Source organism: Heteronotia binoei, chromosome 5, assembly GCF_032191835.1.
Source record: "Heteronotia binoei isolate CCM8104 ecotype False Entrance Well chromosome 5, APGP_CSIRO_Hbin_v1, whole genome shotgun sequence".
In the NCBI taxonomy this organism is placed as follows: domain Eukaryota; kingdom Metazoa; phylum Chordata; class Lepidosauria; order Squamata; family Gekkonidae; genus Heteronotia; species Heteronotia binoei.
Window position 1 is genome coordinate 81,405,637 of NC_083227.1, and position 22,237 is coordinate 81,427,873.

The window sequence follows — 22,237 nt, forward strand, 5'->3', positions numbered from 1 at the left end:
ATGGCTAATCCACCAGCCCTCTCTTTCCTGCCAGTGACTAGTTTGCAGCTGGATTCCAGTTTACACACACAGATTGTAATTCTTGGGTAGAGGATATCCCTCCCTATCAAGGATAAGCAAAAATCAAATTTGCTTCCATAGATTTTAACTTTCTTCATGAATGAAAACAGTTGTCTGTAATAGACAACTTAACTTGTATGTGGCAACTCTATAATTCCATTAATGTGAATCACCTTGTTGAGTATCAGTGCTTGGAGCAAGAGAGAGCATTTGGACATTATACCTTGCCATCATTAGGTATATCAGTAACGAGAGGATAATATTACTTTGGGGAAACAAAAATTAATTTAATTTGAAAAGGGAAAAAAGCTACAATTACCTTTTGTGCTAGGCTAACACAACGCCGATACTCCTTGACCAGCTCTGAGCAGTTGAGTACTTGGTGTTTGTTTTCATTGTAGCACTTCAGGATCTCTGCTTGCAGGTTTGCACATACAGGTTGTGTGTTTCTCCGCCTGCATGGACAAAAATAAAAGAACCCTGTGACCAACCCAGTTCTCATTTATGTCATCAATCCTGCCAGCAAACACTGCTAACATCACCAATGCAATCGGTTTAAAGTAAAACACTTTGCAATTCAAAAGATCCCAGATTCAATCCCTGATGCCTTCAGTGAAAAAGATGTCAGAACTGAAATGGTCCTGTACCCAAGAACTGTTAGAGCTGTATTTCAGTGCCAGATTTTTTAAAAATGCAACAGCTCTCTATCAGATTTGCTTCCGTAGTGCCTGCAAGATGGAGCTGTTTCGCCAGGCCTTTGGTTGAAGCAAACAGACGTCCTCTAAATCTACTGTCTGTACCATCTATTGCCCTCCCCCACAATGGGCTGAAAAGCTACAATGAGCCGAAAAATTATGCTTTCACCTGAAGTATGTGCCTGCCTGTGTATATTTCTGAGTTTTTGAGTTATGTTTTATTCATATATTATTAACTTATTATTGTATTTTAACTGTTTCACCATGATTGTGATCCACCCTGAGCCCATATGGGAAACGGCAGAAATCAACAAAATAAATAAATAAATAAATGTGTAAGGGTGTGTGCATGTGGCCACTTTCAGGAACAGAAAAAAACACTCTGGTTTAAAAAGGACACATTATTTCACACACAGTTATAAACAGATGAGTGGCAGAGCTGCTCCCCTTTTAGGCTTCACCGTGCAGGCAGGCATGGGGGGGATTCACATCAGTCCTTCACAATAGCCAGCTGTAGCACCCTGCTCCAAAAATACTACTCTTCCCTTCTCCCAGCAGTCCTGAATGTGTCAATGGATCTCTCTGCTCTTTTGAGCCATATCAATGTACTGATATAAGCAGGGCTTTTTTTTGTAGCAGGAACTTCTTTGCATATTAGGCTATACCCCCCTGATGTAGCCAATCCTCCAAGAGCTTATAGTAGGCTCTGTAAGAAAAGCCCTGAACGCTCTTGGAGGATTGGCTACATCAGAGGGGTGTAGCCTATTATGCAAAGGAGTTCCTGCTATAAAAAAAGTCCTAGATATAAGCATGCACAAACAATTTTAAAAGGGGCTTGCAGTGATGCTATTGATGACACCAGCTCCCTCCCTTGAAAATCCTGATTATTCAAGGTACATGTAGGAGAAAATAAACTGACTCTACAACTCTGAAAGTGCAGAGGGAGGGCAGACATGCAGAAGAACCATGCCCAAACTGATTGCCGAGCTTTTGGATTGACTGCCAAGGAAATCGGGAGCAAGCCGAGCGTACAGAAAAGCCCTCAGTCTAAGTCGATTTCATATGTTCCTCTATGCTTATGAATGCTAATTCCTTCCCTTGATAAATAAAGGAGAGTTCTTGGAAATATATTCTAACATCTGCTTGACCAGTGGACAAATTAGTTTCTCTGTGTGGTGAGCAGAGCCATATGGAGAGAAGACCTGCTTGTAGTCTTGCCCAAGGCTGAATCTCAGGGCTGTAACAACTGAATAAAGACTTAAATTATTTTCCTTAAAAATATTTTACTAGGTCATTCTGTTACTTCACAGCGTTGGACCACAGGCTCAAGGGCAAGACCTTAGCATTTATCAGCAACAGCCTGCCATGCATTCCATTTTTTTTTTTAAATGTATCTTCTGCTCAGCTAGTGTCAACTTACTTTCGTTCTCCTCACTTCTCTAAGATCACCCCTAGGCTGTGGACCTGAGAACTGAAGGCAGTTAATTGTTTCACAGAGACAGAATCCTACAAAATGCCTTCCAAACCTTTGGAACAGGAAAGAACTTAACAAGAAGCTTCAGAAACTCATAAGGTTGGTATTTTGTTCTGTCGCTGCAATTTTAATATCATTCTAATCATCTGAATGAGCCCCTTGGAAACAATACCAAACAGAACTAGGACAGGAAATACCACAAAATCCCTCAATTCACTGGGAACGTTAAGACTCTTAAAATTAGGTTTTTAACCCAGAAAGTTTATTTTTAAAAAAAAATCTAGCAGAACATTTTGTAACTTCAAGAGAAGTTGAACATGTGATGTGTAGTGCTAAGCGCAAAGTTACTATACCATCACCCCCATTCTATAAAGTCCACTTTTTAAATCTAGCCTGATAAAAGTAAACAAGCCTGCCTCTACTCATCCTGGGTTTCCCCTGTCTGCTTTCCTGTTTGGTGTTTTCTCTTCAGTTCTTCCTCACAGGAGCTCCTCCACTCAAAGCATTTATCTGAAGTTTTATTAGGTTCTTGTGGGGCTCAAGTCTTATACCTAGGAGCTCATGAAATTGTTGACATTCAGAAGATACCCAACTTTGGTTTTTTGTCTTTTTTCTCCACCCAGTGCCAGCACCTTTAGTCTTTTTGCAGAAAATAGAGACCTGGGACTTTGTAATCCATGCTTTTAGGACATGCTGGACATGGAATGTCCTTTAAAAGAATATCTAGTGTGGAACATTTCCTGGCCTATTTTAATGCAGCTGCATGGTCTACCTGTTAGTTTCTGGGCACATATACTAGTTTTTCCGCTTATGGAATCCTAAACTACTCGGGACTTCCATAATTTTAAGCAGTTAAGAACATAAGAGAAGCCATGTTGGATCAGGCCAATGGCCCATCCAGTCCAACACTCTGTGTCACACAGCGGTCAATATATACACACACACACACACTGTGACTAATAGCCACTGATGGACCATATTTTTATCCAATCCCCTCTTGAAGCTAGCTATGCTTGTAGCCGCCGCCACCTCCTGTGGCAGTGAATTCCACATGTTAATCACCCTTTGGGTGAAGAAGTACTTTCTTTTATCCATTTTAACCTGACTGCTCAGCAATTTCATTGAATGCCCATAAGTTCTTGTATTGTGAGAAAGGGAGAAAAGTACTTATTTCTCTACTTTCTCCATCCCATGCATAATCTTGTAAACTTTATCATGTCACCCCGCAGTCGACGTTTCTCCAAGCTAAAGAGCCCCAAGTGTTTTAACCTTTCTTCACAGGGAAAGTGTTCCAAACCTTTAATCATTCTAGTTGCCCTTTTCTGGACTTTTTCTTTGCTCTATATGAATGACCAAGCCTATTAAGATCTTTTGGGAATTTCTCAGATTCCATCACCTCACAGATTTGAATTGATGAGCACAAGCAACAAGGCTGGGTTTTGTTGTGTTATTGTTATTTTTACTCTTAACCTTCAATCTATTACTGAAATCATAAGGCAGCTTAAAAGCACTCTACAATATAATACCTACAGTGAAGTCCAAAAACAGAAACCAACATACACAAACAAAAGTCAGTGCTTTTGACTTTCCCCATACATTTGAAGAGAAACTGAACAGCAGCATTTCATATAGAAAAAACTTTCTGAAACAAAAGGGGTTCAAGATTATGCCAGAAAGTCAGAAGCGATAGGGTAAGGCAAATCTCCTTAGGGAGGATATTTCACAGCCTTGATGCCGCTACAGAGAAGGTCCTATCTTGGAATATATCTGCCATGTATCAAATGGAGAAGGCAAATAAAGAAGTATCTCTGAAGAAAAATCAAGAATACATATGTAAGATTTTCCTTAACAGAGATGGGCACGAGTTGAACCAATTCGTGGTGAATTTTGCCCATTCCTGGTTCATGAATCAAAGTTTGTGACAGGTATACTGTCATGAACTTCCATGAACTTTTAAGTCAGTTCATGGGGTTCATGCCAGTTCAAAGCCAGTCTCTTTAACTCAGAGTCCCTTTAAACCCAGCAGAAAGCTGCAAAAAAGACATAAGCAACCAAGAGCACTCCCCACTGCTCAGTTCTTTGGGACTTTCTTGTGCACAAGGGACAGCACAAGAAAGCTGGAAAATAGGGAGCAGCCTGTCTGAAAGAGAGACTGGGTGCCACTTCAACGGCGGAAGCCTCTGTCTATCTCCCATGATCCAGGAGAGCCTAGGCACTCACTCACCCTTCCTACGTCACCTAAGGCTGCCCCCAACACCCAGACCTCCCAGTGGGAACTCACCCAGGAGACTGGTGGAGGAGGAGGCAGATGGTGAAGGGAGCAACCAGCTGAAGAGGTTGGCAGCAAGTCATATAGCAGCATTAAGCATACGGCTGTGGTGGCAATATAGCAGCTGAGCCCACCCTAGGAGTCCAGGGTTGGGGAGGTGCTGCTGGCAGGGAAGGAGGCCACTCCAGCCTGAGCATCCCCCATGGTCAATCCACTTTCTTCTGGCCCCAGCTTTGCTGCTGGCCTCTCCTCCTCCACTGGCCTCCTGAGTGAGTTCCTGCTGGAACGTCTGGGTGTCAGGGGCATCCTCAGATGACAGTGGGAGGACAGGTAAATGCCCAGGCTCTCCTGGATCACTGGTAGATGGATGGCAGCTTTCCCTGTTTAGGTAGCAGCCAGTCCCTACCCCAGAAAGGCTGCTCCCCATTTTCTGGCTTTCTTATGCAGTCCCTTTAAAGTTTAAAGGCACTGCACAAGAAAGCCCAGAACAGCTGAGTGGCTGGGAGCACTTTTGCTGCTCAGCTATTTTTGTGGCTTTCTGAAAACTCCATTTAAAGGGACTGTGGTCCCTTTAAACAAGGTTTGTTGGACCCAAAAATCACAACCCAAACCACATTTTTGTAGTTCATGCCTGTTCCTAGTCCATAAGATATCCTGGGCCCCAAACCATTTAACACTAACATCAACCCTCTTTCTTCTAAGCATGCAGCATGCAAGGTATTGCTTAATAACAGCAGTACGTAGGTATCTGTACACCACTATTCTCAGAGAAGCCCATACAAATGGAGAGAATTATGTAGCAAGTGGTATCTACTTAACAAGTCATAAAACACTCCAATCCCTTTGCAAGAAGTGACTCAGTCAAAGAGGTATTGAGCAACTTTGGTGAGTCAACAGAAGCACGGTTGGGGGGTAGGGAGGGTGTAAGTTGAATTAGGATGTTATAGACATATAGTGAGTGTTCTATATTTGGTCTCCATGCTACTGCTCAACCATTGTAAGGAACTGGCTATCAATGCCAGACCAATTCTGGGACTGACATAAGAGAAGCCATGTTGGATCAGGCCAATGGCCCATCCAGTCCAAAACTCTGTGTCACACAGTGGCCAAAAAATGTGTGTGTGTGTGTGTATGTGTATGTGTATGTGTATATATATATATATATATATATATATATATATATATATATATATATATATATATATATATATATATATATATATATATATATATAACCCCTTCTAGAAGCTGGCTATCCTTGTAGCTGCTACCACTTCCTGTGGCAGTGAATTCCACATGTTAATCACCCTTTTGGTGAAGAAGTACCTCCTTTTATCCATTCTAATCCGACTGCTCAGCAATTTCATCCAATGCCCATGAGTTCTTGTATTGTGAGAAAGGGAGAAAAGTACTTCTTTCTCTACCTTCTCCATCCCATGCATAATCTTCTAAACCTCTATCATGTCACCCCGCAGTCAATGTTTCTCCAAGCTAAAGAGCCCCAAGCGTTTTAACCTTTCTTCATAGGGAAAGTGTTCCAAACCTTTAACCATTCCTAGTTGTCCTTTTCTACACTTTTTCCAATGCTATAATATCCTTTTTGAGGTGTGGTGACCAGAATTGTACACAGTATTCCAAATGAGACCGCACCATTGATTTATACAGGGGCATTGTGATACTGGCTGATTTGTTTTCAATTCCCTTCCTAATAATTCCCAGCATGGCGTTGGCCTTTTTTTATTGCAATCGCACACTGTCTTGACATTTTCAGTGAGTTATCTACCATGACCCCAAGATCTCTCTCTTGGTCAGTCTCTGCCAGTTCACACACCATCAACTTGAGTTTGTAGCAGGGATTCTTGGCCCCGATGTGCATTACTTTGCACTTGGCCACATTGAACCTCATCTGCCACGTTGATGCCCACTCACCCAGCCTCAACAGATCCCTTTGGAGTTCCTCACAATCCTCTCTGGTTCTCACCACCCTGAACAATTTAGTGTCATCTGCAAACTTGGCCACTTCACTGCTTACTCTCAACTCCAAATCATTAATGAACAAGTTAAAGAGCATAGGACCCAGTACTGAGCCCTGCGGCACTCCACTGCTTACAGTCCTCCACTGTGAAGACTGCCCATTTATACTCACTCTCTGCTTCCTATTAATTAGCCAGTTTTTGATCCACAAGAGGACCTGTCCTTTTACTCCATGACTTTCGAGCTTACTAATGAGCCTTTGATGAGGAGCTTTATCAAAAGTTTTCTGGAAGTCAAGGTAAACAATATCTATCGGGTCTCCTTTGTCCATATGTTTGTTCACCCCCTCAAAGAAATGTAACAGGTTAGTGAGGCAAGATCTTCCTTTACAGAACCCATGCTGAGTCTTCCTCAATAACTCGTGTTCATCAATGTGCCTATTCATTCTGTCCTTGATAATGGTTTCTACCAACTTTCCCGGTATTGAAGTCAGACTGACTGGCCTGTAGTTTCCCGGATCTCCTCTGGAACCCTTTTTAAAGATGGGGGTGACATTTGCTACCTTCCAGTCCTCAGGAACGGAGGCAGATTTCAATGAAAGATTACAGATTTTTGTCAAAATATCCACAAGTTCAACTTTGAGTTCTTTCAGAACTCTTGAATGTATGCCATCCGGACCTGGTGACTTATTAGTTTTTAATTCGTCAATCAGTTGTAGGACCTCCTCTCTTGTCACCTCAATCTGACTCAGGTCTTTCAACACCCCTTCCAATATAAGCGGTTCTGGAGCAGGCAAATACTTCTCATGTTCCACAGTGAAGACGGAGGCAAAAAATGCATTCAGCTTCTCAGTCATTTCCCTATCCTCCTTTCAGTAATTCTTTGACCCCTTGGTCATCCAAGGGCCCCACTGCCTCCCTGGCTGGTTTGCTGCTTCTAATATATTTGAAGAATTTTTTATTGTTGGTCTTTATGTTTTTTGCAATATGCTCCTCATAGTCCCTTTTTACCAGCCTGATCACAGTCTTGCATTTGATTTGCCACATCCTGTGCTTCCTTTTATTAATCTCATTTGGACTAGCTTTCCACCACTTAAAGGAGTCTTTCTTACCTTTTGCCGCTTCCATTACTTTGTTTGTTAACCATGCAGGCCTTTTCTTATACCTGTTTGTGCCTTTCCTAACTTGTAGTATATATTTTATCTGAGCTTCTAGGATTGTAGTTTTAAATAGTCTCCAAGCTTCCCCAAGGGTTTTGACTGTATTTACCTTTCCTTTCAGTTTCCTCTTCACATGCCTCCTCATCTCAGAGAATTTACCCCTTTTAAAGTTAAACGTGGTCGTGATGGTCTTTTGGGGCAACTCTAGTTATACAAAAAGTGAAATCAATAACGTTATGGTCACTGCTCCCAAGCGGTGTGATCACTTTTACATCTCTCACCAAGTCTTGGGCATTACTTAGGACCAAATCCAGGATCGCCCCACCCCTGGTAGTTTCAGAGACCATCTGCTCCATAGCACAGTCATTGAGAGCATCTAGAAACTCAATCTCTTTCTCTCGACCAGAACACATATTGACCCCATCAATCTGCGGGTAGTTAAAATCACCTATGACGACACAGTTTTTACATCTAGCCACTATCATTAAGCCTCCCATCATATTATAATCGTCCTCTATCTTTTGATTTGGTGGGCAATAACAAACTCCCATAGTTAAATTTCCTTTTGGGCCCTCTATTTCAACCCAAAGCATTTCTAGAAATGAATCTAATTCTCTGACCTCAGTCTTACTGGACCGTATGCCCTCTCTGACATACAGAGAGCCACCCCACCTCCAACCCTTCCCTCCCTATCCTTCCGATATAACTTATATCCAGGAATCACCGTGTCCCACTGATTCTCCTCATTCCACCAAGTTTCTGAAATTCCCACAATGTCTATGTTTTCTTCCAACACTAAACATTCCAACTCACCAATTTTACTTCGAACACTTCTAGCATTTACATACAAACATCTATAATTTCCCAGGCAAACTAGGCCCACAACCTTCCTCCTGTCGCCTCGAGACTTTGGCAGACAGTCCATACTGTTTGTCACCATCACAGTGGACAACTGATCCATAGAAAAGTAGAAAAGTAACAGTTAACCCTTCATCTCTTTGAGATGAGACCTCCCGAACCAGAGACATTTAATCTCCTGTCGGCTTTCCCCCAAGATTTAGTTTAAAAACTGCTCTGCCACCTTTTTGATTTTAAGCGCCAGCAGCCTGGTTCCATCTGGGGACAAGTGGAGACCGTCTCTTTTGTACAGCTCCCGCTTGTTCCAGAAAGCATCCCAGTGCCTAACAAACTTAAATCCTTCCTCCCTACACAATCGTCTCATCCACACATTGAGACTTCATCCACACATTTGTGCCTGTCTCTCCTGCCCTGCACGTGGAACAGGTAGCACTTCTGAGAAGGCTACCTTGGAGGTCCTGGCCTTATGTCTCCCACCTAGCAGCCTTAATTTTTCCTCCAGGACCTCACAACTGCATTTCCCAACATTGTTGGTGCCAACATGCACCACAACCACTGGCTCCTCCCCAGCACTGTCTATCAGCCTATCTACTACACGCGTAATGTCCGCTAGCTTCGCACCAGGCAGGCAAGTCACCATATGGTCAGTACCCAGCTGTCTACTTGCCTAAGGATCAAATCACCAACTACCAAGACCCCCCCTCTTTCCCTGCCCAGGGATGGTTCCGTGGCGCGAAAGGATACCCGCTCACCAACTGAAGAAGAGGTCCCTACTGAGGGCGCATTCCCCTTATCCTCAGCCCAGTGCCCTGTTCCCTCTCAACCCTCATGCTCCCTGGCAGCAATGGAGCTGCCACATTCAGAGTGGGGCTCATCTAATACATCCCCGAGAATCTTCCCCGAGTGCCTAACTGTCATCTCGGCCTCAAGGATATGAACTCGTTCCCTGAGGACCAGGAGCTCCTTGCATCGAGCACACACCCAAGACTTCTGTCCTTTGGGCAGATAGTCGTACATGTGACACTCAGTGCAAAACGCTGGAAAGCCCCCACCCCTCTGCTGGCATTCTACCTTCATGATAGCTTTTTAAAAAATATACAGTCCCCTTTTAAACCCTGTTTGTTTATGTGGCTCCCTGTCTGGAGAGTCTACTTACCTTATTGGGAACACAAGGAATCTGGGTTCCTGGTCCTTACACAGCCCCCAGGCTAAGAGCCACAGGCCAAGAGCCCTTTAGCTCTCTGACAAGGTGCAGCTTAACAATGCAAAGAGGGTGGGGAACACAGCCACTCCTAATCAATCAGCAACAATCACCTTCACCTTCAGCCCTTCACACAAACTAAGAAGTTTTCAGCAACTTCCCCAGCTGCTGAGCCACAAACCTCACCGTTGTAGCACTTCTCTGCTCTATCCCAGAGCTCTCTGAAATGTGCTCAGTCTCGCAAGGCACAGCTTAATAATCTTACTTGACTTGACCATACTTGACTTGATGCCTCATTAATTACACAATCTCCAAGGAAGTCACTTGACTTCCACGTACGCAAAGAAGGGCAAATTAATAAGGACAATGGTGGAAATGCAACAGGCCAGATGGCAAATCCAGTCCTTGAACTTGACATTCCTCTGTTGTTGTGCTTCCACTTTTTGACAGCAGCACCCTACAAACTCAAGAAACATCAGTGTGTCGGACATTCTTGGACTCACAGCTTCTGCCATTCCTCTACAGTCATGCAAACTGTTAAGTTTGTTTTTGGTTGCAAACAGTGTTCTGCATTGTTATACAGCTTGGGCAAGAAGAAGCCACAGAGTTCTTTACAACCACAACCTGATGTAATAGTAAGAAAATAAACATGATGGAAAATGTCCAGTGGATTATGAAGTCCTACAGCCTGAAATGGAAACCATGTATTTGAGACCCTCTTATAGGGATGTGTCTTGCCACTCTGGAGCCAGAACACCCTGCATACTGCACTCACAGTTCCCTTCCACGCTCCGCCCAGACCTTATTGCCTACTTGGCACATAGACAATGTTCAACTTTATATGGTTCAGGCCTGGTGACTGTCCATTCTTTTACAAGTTTCCATCCTTTCAGTATCTTGACTGCAATCGCTCTGCTTTACTTCCAGAGGCTGCTAACATCTCAGATATCATTCTTGGATGGAAGATGTTTTGCCCCAAAGTTCATAGTTCCATAAAGAAAGTGCTGTGCGCAGGCTGCCCTTCACCTAGGTTAATCTGCCACTGCAATTTACACCTGCCTCATTGTTTCCTCACATGTACACAGAACACTTAATCCTGGGTCAAGCTTGTTTTATTTGTCTCAATTCATGTTCAAAAGCAGTCAGTTTGTTTCTGCTGTCAACATTCTGTTGCTTTGCAGTTTAACAGGAGGAAAGAATATACCTGAGCCCATTCTCCAAGTCAGCTATGTTAGGTTTTTAAGTTTATTGGATGATGTAATTACCTCAGTTCCTCACTGAGTAAACTATATTTTGGAATTTTATGGCAGAGATCCAATGCAGTACAGTGAACAAAGTAGACATCGGCATGGGTTCAAATGAATACTGAAGACAGATCACTGACTTTGGATACATTTTTCTCAGCTTAAACAAATTCATGCAGCTGTTGCCAGAATAAAACGTACTGGCCTCAGACCTGCTGCACTGAGCTCTTTGGCGGACGGGTGGGATGCAAAAGGTGACAAAATAAAGAAAAGAGGTTGCCTCATAACATGAACACTGAAGGTTTCCTTCTGTCTGGCATTCCTTGAGATAAGCACAGAACAAAACAGTGATCACACTACATTTTGATGCACTGAGAGTTCCCAAATCCTGAAATCCCCCCTCTCCATGCATTCCTTTGATTTAATAAACGAAATCTCATCAGCTTATCCTTCTTCTATTATCACTGCTGACATCAATCTGATAATATTGGCTTGGCGTGGAATCATGCTATTATATGTCCTCCTGATATTTAATTTAAGAGAAACGTCTGCAGTGGGGTGAATATCTGAAGCAGGCTTTTTATTACTGGCAGTAGTAAGGATGGTGGGAGTGAATTAGACATTTATCTTAGTCACAGCCAATGTAGTAGCTCAGAACAGGTTCTTTTTTTTTAACCCTCTCTTGGCTGCCCAGCAGTGGCAGGTAACACTTGCTTTGGCCAAGAGTTATATTCATTTGTCTTGGCAAATCTGTCTCATAGTGTAGATATAAAATGCAAGGGGGAAGCACCAAGTGTCTGCGAGATTAAAGCAAACAACTTCATAATCAATACCAAAACTAATTTTGGGGGCATGGAGGGGAACAGTAGTCAGATGGTTCACTCAATCAAATACATGCCATTTCATCTTGGCACACATAGACACTGTCCGTATTTACAATTACTGGGCAAAACCAACATGTGGCACCCAAGGTTTGCTAGAGAAACAGCCAAGATGCATCCACAAGGCACAATAGCAATTCCTTGCCAAGAATTCAACCAATTGTGTTTGGTAGACAGCCTCTTATGGAACAAAAAACACAGACATAGGTGAAGGAAGCAGAACAGAGAAAAAAGCATCAGCTCCATCACTGACAAAAGCCCACTGTAGACATTAGCTAGACTGAAAGAACACTCAACAAGAAAGACTGAATTTGGGTGTGAGAAGAACAGGTGAGAGAAGCAGTCATTTATAGCTGAATGATGCAGAGCTTTGGCAGACCTCTGAGGAGGGCGTTCCATATTTGTATACCTCTTTGCGTGCCTTGCTGTGCACAGTCTTGCTATACAATCAGATCTCTCTGCTTTTGCAGGTCATATGACTGACTGACTAGGGCTGGGAATAGGAACACAATTTGGACTAAATATAGAGCTCGCAACAATTCCTGCAGAAGAGGCTAAGTGTGCGTCTTTCATATGACCTGTCCCAATCTCTATTTCTCTTCTTGACTAGATTCAACACTAATCATAGGGAAAAATCAGAGTTGCTCTATATTGAAACAGAAACTGTCAGAGTTTGGTGACTCACACCTGTTCAGTACAACTCCTGTGGGGACAAGGTAGCCATAGATGTTATCTCAATGTGACTACCCTCAGACTCCTCACATGGCACCTGACCCTTCCCCCAAATTTAGATAGATGGGGAATATACTGTCATGGATTTTCAGAGGTTTGTTGAACAATTAATTGAATTCCTTAACTCCACACTGAAGACAGATAAACTCTCACTGAAGGACAATCAAATACTTTGCACTAAACATGAGGTTTTGTGTAAATGGAAGATGCATTTAGGTGTGTGTAGGATCTGAGTACAACATTCAACAGAGAAAATTTCTGTTCATTGTTGAAGGGGTTTCACACTGCAACTTCATCATGCTTCCAGGTACCTTTCCTGTATCCCCCAGACACTGCCAAGTCACCAATGCCCTCACTCAAGTCACAGAAGATGCACAAACCAGGGGAATCTAATGCATCCCTACAGCAGCATAAAAGGTTAGAGGAATCCACACATAACTACATATAGAAACCATAAAATTACACTCTAGTCCTTTTAAAGTGAAGACTAGCTGTAGATGACTGGGGAAGGTTGCAAACCACCCCGTAAAAAATCTGCCATGAACACATCATGATGTGACGTCACCCCAGAGTTGGAAATGACTGATGCTTCCACAGGACTATCTTTTTAGCTGGAACATAGACATGATGTTGCCAGAAGAGCAACTGCTTCTCATCAAAGATTTCTACACAGTATTACCTTGATGTAAAAAATCTGTGCATACATTGGCATGGTAAATGCCTGTGTGGGAGCCATGCTTCTCTTTCTGCATATACATGCAGTAAAACATACTGTGACAAGGTGACTGTAGTGCCAAGGGTAAGTTTTAACATGACTTAAGTTTCCCAGAATCCCTTCCCTTCTGCTGTAAGATGATGATATTGCATTTATATCCTGCCCTCCACTCCAAATTTCAGAGTCTCAGAGCGGCTCACAATCTGCTTTATTTTCCTCCCCCACAACAGACATCCTGTGAGGTGGGTGGGGCTAAGAGGGCTCTCACAGCTGCCCTTTCAAGGACAAACTCTGCCAGAGCTATGGCTGACCCAAGGTCATTCCAGCAGGTGCAAGTGGAGGAATGGAGAATAAAACCCAGTTCTCCCAGATAAGAGTCCACGCACTTAACCACTACACCAAACTGGCTCTCCACAGTAAGCCACAGGCCACTTAGAGGCTGGTGGGTTAGAAAAAGGAGAGTTTTCTCTTAGTTTGTGCCTTCTGACAACTTGCTAAGGCAAGGAGTGGCAGTGACCTGAAGGTCAGCAAGGACACTTTGGAACCCTGGTGGTTGTGGCCGGACCATCCCAGAAGGGAGTGCCTGAGGGACTCTGGAATGTTTTAGCTTCCTACAATCAACCTAACGGTTGAGGTACTAGTTAGCTTTAAGTTTTGTCATTTTTAGAAGAAGAAGAAGATATTGGATTTATATCCCGCCCTCCACTCCGAAGAGTCTCAGAGCGGCTCACAATCTCCTTTACCTTCCTCCCCCACAACAGATACCCTGTGAGGTGGGTAGGGCTGGAGAAGGCTCTCACAGCAGCTGCCCTTTCAAGGACAACACCTGTGAGAGCGATGGCTGACCCAAGGCCATGCTAGCAGGTGCAAGTGGAGGAGTGGGGAATCAAACCCGGTTCTCCCAGATAAGAGTCCGCACACTTAACCACTACACCAAACTGGCTCTCTCTTTATTACATTGTATTGAGGGCTTACCTGAACTGTTAAAATAAAACTTTGTTTAAACCCTTTTTGTGTGTCAGTGGCTTGCAAGGTACTAGTGCCTATTGGCCCTACTTTAGAGAAGGTAACCAAAAGCCATAATCAGCTTTTGATTAGCTGGAGACAGTTGAGCCCTTAGGATGAGAATTAGGGTTGATTGGGCCCTGTAAAACAAACCAGTCTGGTGGCAGCAACCGGGGGGAAGGTGGAAGAGCTTGTTATTAGACTTAAGTGTCCTGGGAGCAAGTCCCTGGGCTGGCCTCCCTACGGGGAGCTGGGAGGTGGCTAGAGGGACCCCCGGGCACCACAGCAACTGCCTTAGTAATCATCCCACTAAAATGATGATCCTGTCATTCCTTCACACACATCCCCAGTGTCCCCTGCACCCTCCAGAAACCCTTGCCAAACTGGCCTGGAGAAAAATTACTGGCCGACCCCAAAGTGGCAATCAGCATTTCTCTGGGCATGTAAGAAAGGACCATGAGAACTAAGCACTGGTGCAACCCTTCCTGCTCTCCTTCTCATGATCTGCCTAATTCACAGAATCAGCATTGCTGTCAGATGGCCATATAGCTTCTGTTTAAAACCTCCAAAGAAGAAGAACCCATCACCACCCAAGGAAGCCTGTTCCACTGAGGAACCATTCTGTCAGGAAGTTCTTCCTAATGTTTAGCCAGAAAGTCTTCTGATTTAATTTCAACCGACTGGTTCTGGTCTGACCTTCTGTGGCAAAACAAAACAATTATGCACCATCCTCTATATGACGGCCCTTCAAGTACTTGAAGATGGTGATCATATCATTTCTCAGTGGGCTCCTCTCCAGGCTAAACATACCCAGCTCTTTGGTCTCCAGACCACTCACCATTTTAGTTGTTCTCCTCTGAACATGTTCCAGTTTGTCTATATCCTTCTTAAACTGTGATGCCCCAAACTGAACACAATACTCCAGATGAGGTCTAACCAGAGCAAAGTAAAGCAATACCATCACTTTGTGTGATCTGGACACTATACTTCTGTTAATACAGCTGTAATTCCTAATGTCAGATTTGTGTCCATTTATTCTTTGGCGTAGGGTTTGTCCTACTTGGGATGGCATTTGCCAACTTTGCTGCCACAAACACCCAGACAACACAATCACTGGGCCGAACAGCATTAACTACACCATCTCAGGCTCATTCACTTGTTCATCTTCCAAGATTATATATGCCATTAAATGCCAACAATGCCCTTCAGTTTTTTACATAGGGCAAACAGGCCAAACCCTACGCCAAAGGATAAATGGACACAAATCTGACATTAGGAATTACAGAACTGAGAAACCTGTGGGAGAACACTTTAACCTTCCAAAGCATTAAGTGGGTGACCTCAAGGTAGCTGTTTTACTGAAAAGGAACTTCAAGAACAGAATGGAGAGAGAAATTGCTGAATTACAAATTATTACGAAACTTGGAACAAACACCTCCCTCATATGTTGTTTTTGTCATGCTGAGTACCATTTTCCTCACAATAGAAGACTGAGGAAAAGTCGGAACTGAGCAGTCCTGTCCTCTCTTCATCACCTGTTACAATTTCACTTTCCTATTCCTGCACTGGGTCTACCATGTCCTTGCTCTTTTTCTTACTTTGAACATAGGAAAAGAACTCTTTTTGTTGTTTTTAGCATCTCTCGCTAGCCTAAGCTCATACTAAGCTGTAGCTTTCCTAACTCCTTCTCTACAAGCACTGGCTATTTGACTACAAACACCATATGGTTTAAGCCAAAGACCCCAAGCTACCAAGGTTGACTGGCAAAGATGAAATATCTGAAGTTAGCAGTGGCATGGCCTCTGACTAAATTGGAAGACAAACAGGAGTGAGTCAGAACCTGGTTGTTGGAAAGAACAGTCTGAATCACAGAGGGAAGTTGGCTAAACTCTGACAAGGCAAAAAGAAGACGAAGAAACAATACAGCAAGCAAGGAGACAAATGGCTGCACCATCTTGTAAACTAAATGGCTTATTGTGACTTTTCAAGCTTTCATAGCCAGCAGTCTGTTTGGTTGCATGATGAGCTCTGATAAGATGATCAAGAGAGGAACACTGGGGGATAAGCCAAGTTAACAAGCTACAAACTAGAAGAATGCAGTAACACATCCTCTCTGCTGGAACATTAAATTTAAGCATGATTATCAAGCAAGTTTAGTAGGAGGAACAGAACAATCCATATAAATGGACATAGTACTGTAGATAACATGGCTTGTCCCCCTCCTAATTCAATGATATAAAAAGTAACATTGACAGTGACATTGGAACTTGGGAGCACCCAATGAAGTTGACAGCCAAAAGATTCAAAACAGACAAAAGAAAGTGCTTCTTCAGTCAATGAGAGATTATATTATAGAATTCACTGACTGTGGACATAGTGATGACACTATCAAAGATGCCTTTAAAATGGAATTAGAAGAAAAGATTCATCAATAGCTACTAGTCAAGATAACTAAAGGGGGCTTCCAAGTCCAGAGGCAGTGAACCTCTGAATACCAGTGCTGGGAGGCAACATCAAGAGAAGGCATTTGTTTCTATGCCCTGCCTTCAGGGCAACTGGCTGGCTACAATGTGAAATAGGACGTTAGGCAAGATGGACTACTGGTCGAACCCAGCAGTATATCTCGTATATTCTTAACAAAATGCATTCCAAACACAGATAATGCTGATTTACATTGAATTCATTTCAATATATGCTGCTGACATCCATATGCTTAAAGTGTAGATTCCCATCTGGATGTGCCTTCCATTGAAAACACTGCAGAGCAGATCACCAGCATCCACTCTTGGATGAACATTACAACAAACATTCAACTAAAATCACTATTCCCAGTATAGGAAAAGCCAGATGCAGAGAAGGCTTCTTCTTCTGATCAATGTCTTCATAACTGGATCAACACAAGTCTGGCATAATGACAGCTTCCACCTGATCTGGATCACCAGTGCTCCACTTCTCAGATGCACAACTGACTTGCTTACTCATGTTTTTCTAACCTCACAGTTGAACTGTGCCAGGAACACATCTTGCCTACTTTTCAACAGCTACACCTGGTGTGAGTTGGTTTCCAAGGTCAATTCAAGATACACATGACAGGCTTTAAAGCTCTCCATGGCCTAGGACATAACAATCTCTCATCATATGTCTCCATGTGCCAGTTATGCCCACTAAATGCCTCTTTCTGGCTGTCTCCCTACTTAAGGTTGCCCACCTGACATTGCTCAGAGTGTGTTTCTTTTCACTATTGGCTCTTGCTTTGTGGGATAATTGAAAATGTTGAGACAGTGTGCAATAAAAAAAAAGGCCAATGCTATGCTGAGGATTACTAGGAAGATAACTGAAAACAAACCAGCCAGTATCTTAATGCCCCCCTGTATAAATCAATGGTGCGGCCTCATTTGGAGTACTGTGTACAATTCTGGTCACCCCACCTCAACAAAGATATAGCATTGGAAAAAGTGCAAAAAAGAGCAATTAGAATGATTAAAGGATTGGAACACTTTCCCTAGGAAGAAAAGTTAAAGCGCTTGGGGCTCTTTAACTTGGAGAAATGTCGACTGAGGGGTGACATGATAGAGGTTTACAAGATTATGCATGGGATTGAGAAGGTAGAGAAAAAAGTACTTTTGTTCCTTTCTCATAATACAAGAACTCATGGGCACTCAATTAAATTGCTGAATAGTTGGGTTAGAACAGATAAAAGGAAGTACTTCTTCACCCAAAGGGTGATTAACTCATGGAATTCACTGCCACAGGAGGTGGTGGCGGCGGCTACAAGCATAGTCAGCTTCAAGAGGCGATAGGATAAACATATGGAACAGAGGTCCATTAGTGGCTATTAGCCATAGGGTATTGATGGAACTTTCTGTCTGGGGTGGTGATGCTCTGTATTCTTGGTGCTTTGGGGGGGGGGGCAACATTGGGAGGGCTTCTAGTGTCCTGGCCCCACTAGTGGACATCCTGATGGCGCCTGGTTTGTTTGTGGATTTTTTTGGCCACTGTGTGACAGAGTGTTGGAATGATGGGCCATTGGCCTGATCCAACATGGCTTCTCTTATGTTCTGATAAGGGCACTGTACTTAAAATAATTTAAGAGGTTCTGTAAGGCTGTTTTACTTGCCAGCCTTTGAGTGGGGGGCGGGAGGAGAGAAGGGTTTAGCATGGCTTTATTTTATTATGGATGGTTTTAATTTATAATTGTAAGCCATCTTGAACCACAAGATGAGCATAGATTGTCATATTTTAATAATATTTAATATTTTAATAAAATAAAATATATTTTGATGTAAGTTTTCTGGCTTCTGTTTTGCAGAAAGGCAGGTATAAATAGGGCTTCTTTCTCCCTCCATATAGAGTGAGACACAGTGAGCACTTTGTTAGTCCTCATCACCAAAGAGTTAAATCAGGCTGGCTACATAATGATGAGAAATCATCTGGTGGCCTTCTCTTGTGTGTCTTCAGCAAGGAAGTCTAGATTTCTGGGCGAATAGAGCAGGGCATCTTCTGTGGTGGAACCTGATTGATGAAATTCCCTGCCCTTAGGAAGCATGCCATACTTTTATACCATGTGCCTTCCCAAAATTATTGATAGCTGTCTTGTTCCAGAAGGCTGTTTATGGTTTTATCCTTAATTTTATTTGGTTTTATTGTCCACTTCTTGACTTTTATTTAATATTTTGCCTATTTTTTCTGCTGGATGCTGTTATGAATTGCTTTGGTAGCTGCTGTAGGTTTATTTTTCTTGCTGTCATATTTTTTCTTTCTTGTGTTTTCTATTTTATTGATATATATTGTTCACCTCCATAAAGATTGGTATGATTTAAAGGTTCTTAAATAAATAAAATAGTGCTGGCTACTTTATATCTGGGCTGAGTCTCCTGCTCTCAGTCTAACCTACCATCACAGGGGTGGTTGTGAGGAAAAAAAGGAGAAGGGGAGAACATTGTAAGCCACGCCAGGTCCTCATTGGGGAGAAAACTAGGGTATAAATGAAGTAAGGTATTAAAAGGTTAGGATGATGATAATGCTGTCTGCGGGCAGCTGTACTTTCTGGACATTCTGAAGACTCACTAAAGCCGGCTAATACCTTTCTTGGAATCAATGTATCTTAGTAGGATGAACCCCAGCTTTTTAAAATGGCACCGAAGCAGTTGCCAGATGGGCAGCAAACACAAAGAGGTAAACTTTTGTGAGGATCTGTGGGGAAAACCCCCCCTCCATTTATTTTATTTTTTTGCTGAAGATCTTCAACCTCAAAAATTTAGCACAAGATAGCAGAAATATGGGAGTTTCAGGTGCTGCTGCTTTCAAATTAATACTAGCTGATACCAGACTATTTCCACTCCAACATTTATGTATCCTATGAGGTCTCCCACATTTCAGTTTTGCCAAAGCAGATATGAGCCTAGAGAATATTCATTCACTCTCCATGTACAAGTAGCATCTTCACAAGTCAACACAGGGCCCAAGAGAAGGCTAATCCCAATTCACAATATCCAGCAAGTCTTGGCATGCTGAAATCAGACTGAAAATTACTATCTTTAAAAAAAGAACCAAGAGCTCCACACAGCAAGAGACTAAACAATATTTCACCTGACAGCACTATGGAAGAATCTTATATACTGTTTGTCTACACTTTATAAATGTACTAATGACTAGCAAGAATTTAGAAAGAGAAAAATGTACATCACCAAATGCAAAATGGTTCCGCAAAATCTGATGTTGACTCTTGGAAATATTTAGATTTAAGCTGAAAACTCTTTTTGATTCTGGGTCAAACCAGATGCAACATTTCCTCTGAGCCAACACTCATAACTCTTATGATAAGATAGGCAGCTGCTGGATATTAAATTCTCACCCTGCATGGGATCAATTCAGATTGAGACAGCAATGTGGGGGAAAGAAGGGGCTTAATCCATTCGCTCCATGCCATTTTCCTGACCTGAAATAGCCCAGGAAGTAACATCTTCCTGTTTCCTGAACAAGAAAGGATGGGTCCAAATGTACCTCATTAAGCAGCATCAGCACAATTTTATGAGGTATCTTCTCAGGCAAGTGGTGTCCTGACAAACTGTATCTTCAAGGATTCCATACAGAAGCTGTCTTTTCTTTTCAGCAAATGACTTATAATAGTAAGCCTCATAACTTAGCCTTGATCTTTCATCCTGTTCATCCCAACCACTCATGAGAAAATTTCACTCTTCTTAATAAAAGCATCATACATATACACTGAGTGCATAATTGAAAATCATGAATACCATTACTATTCAAAATAGCAAACAGTGTCCTTGAAATCAGTTGTTGCTGAATTAATGACCAGATTGTTAAGAATATTACCTCAGGTTTGCCTTGGGCTGCTAATTAGCCAACAGGCCATTAATTCAACAGTAACAGGAGGCTTCTCAGGTCTTATTGCTTTTGACAGGTTTAATTTTGCCATTTTGGGAAGAAAGCATTCCCATTTGATTTAAGTTTCAAATCAGCCTTTGGTATCAATAGCACTATACCTCACAATTAAAAAATATATATCCACAACAGGTTCTTTATGAGGTGCTTCGTGCAGAAAAGAAACTGTTAAAGTCTGGGGGGGGGGGGGTGGCATGTGGGAGGAGAGTTTACTTACTAAAAATCTTGAAATATGAAGAAATCTAATGGGATTCTTGAGTGAAATAAAATTCTTCTTTCCCTACTGCACCACTTTCCCTCCTTCTTTTCTTTGGACTCTAATACAAGCAATCATATTTTTCTTACTATGTAACCCTCAGATCTATACATGCCCCAGGACCAGTCTTATTACTATCCTTAATGAAGAAGACCATATTTTATTGATGGATGCATGCTGAAATATACTATCCTATAAAGGTGCCAGTAATAATGCATAAGATTGTGCTGATTTCCACCAATTCCCCCCTCAGAACCTGGGAGAGCTCCCTAAGTGGTGGCAGTATTCAGTACTGGTGAGTACAGTCACGGGAAGAGGAAAAAACACTCTACTTAGTTGTATGGTGAAGCTGAATTCTGCTCCAGAGGTTTATTTCAGTGCTGTGGACTTTTTATTAAAGTTCTACAAGATTCAAATTTAACTTCTAAGTTTCAACCATCTCTTGATGTTCCATACATAAAAACTGGGAAAGGCTAGAATCTCTCACAGGAATATGGATCTTTGATGATTAAGCCTAGATGAATTTGTGCAGATGGATGCCATCACAATGTCAAAAACTAATACACAGAAGTCATTCTGGCATACAACACCTGTGAACACTTATTTCTCAAGAGGCTTTACCACATTTTATTATAACTTTTCACTATTAAATATATTTCCTTGCTGAGTTCTAATTAGGAAGCCATTTAAAATCTACCAGGGTATCTTCTTGGTAACCTTAAACCAGTGCTACCTATATAATACAGAGCCATCAAGCTACACATCACTTGTAATTAAGGATTTATGAACGTGCTCTTTTTTGTTTTCCTGTGTTCTTGTTAGTGCTTTTATTTTCACTGCCAATGTTCCCAAACTGTTTTTTTCCTCTATGCCATTTTACAGCTTTTTACATTTTAACAAGAAATGGAGGGGGGGAAGGGGGGAGAATTCAACCCAAGATATGGCTATGATACATGAGGGTCAATCTGTCAAAATAAATTATTGTAAAAATATAAATATTTATTCTGGTGTACACTTTAGCAAAAGATAAAATAAGTTAAAAGAAATGGTCCAGATATCAGACTCTTAAAACTTTTTACATACAATCACTCATATACAATTGATGGATATAACTTATAACCAATAGATCATTTGTGTTTCAACCCCCTAGGGCCTTCCTCAGTAGTCAGTATTGCTATTATAAAACCAGACACATCCAGGGATAAATATATGAAAAAGATTTTCTTTAAAACCAGGTGTTTCTTTCTGGAATTATAAAAAAGGAGAGAGAAAAAGAAAGAAAATGCTTTTTTCTCTTCCTTTTGATAATTCC

The 22,237-nt window shown here is 42.1% G+C and overlaps 1 protein-coding gene across 2 annotated transcripts in view; it reads right to left on the reverse strand.

The window, feature by feature from the left end:
• The window catches only part of CHCHD6 (coiled-coil-helix-coiled-coil-helix domain containing 6), a 366,636-nt gene that overhangs the window by 107,292 nt on the left and 237,107 nt on the right, over window positions 1–22,237 (reverse strand). For both annotated transcript variants that reach the window (XM_060239695.1, XM_060239694.1), the window contains one exon: window positions 380–515. In XM_060239695.1, coding sequence (XP_060095678.1) covers window positions 380–515 — 136 coding nt within the window. The remainder of the gene's footprint in view (window positions 1–379; window positions 516–22,237) is intronic.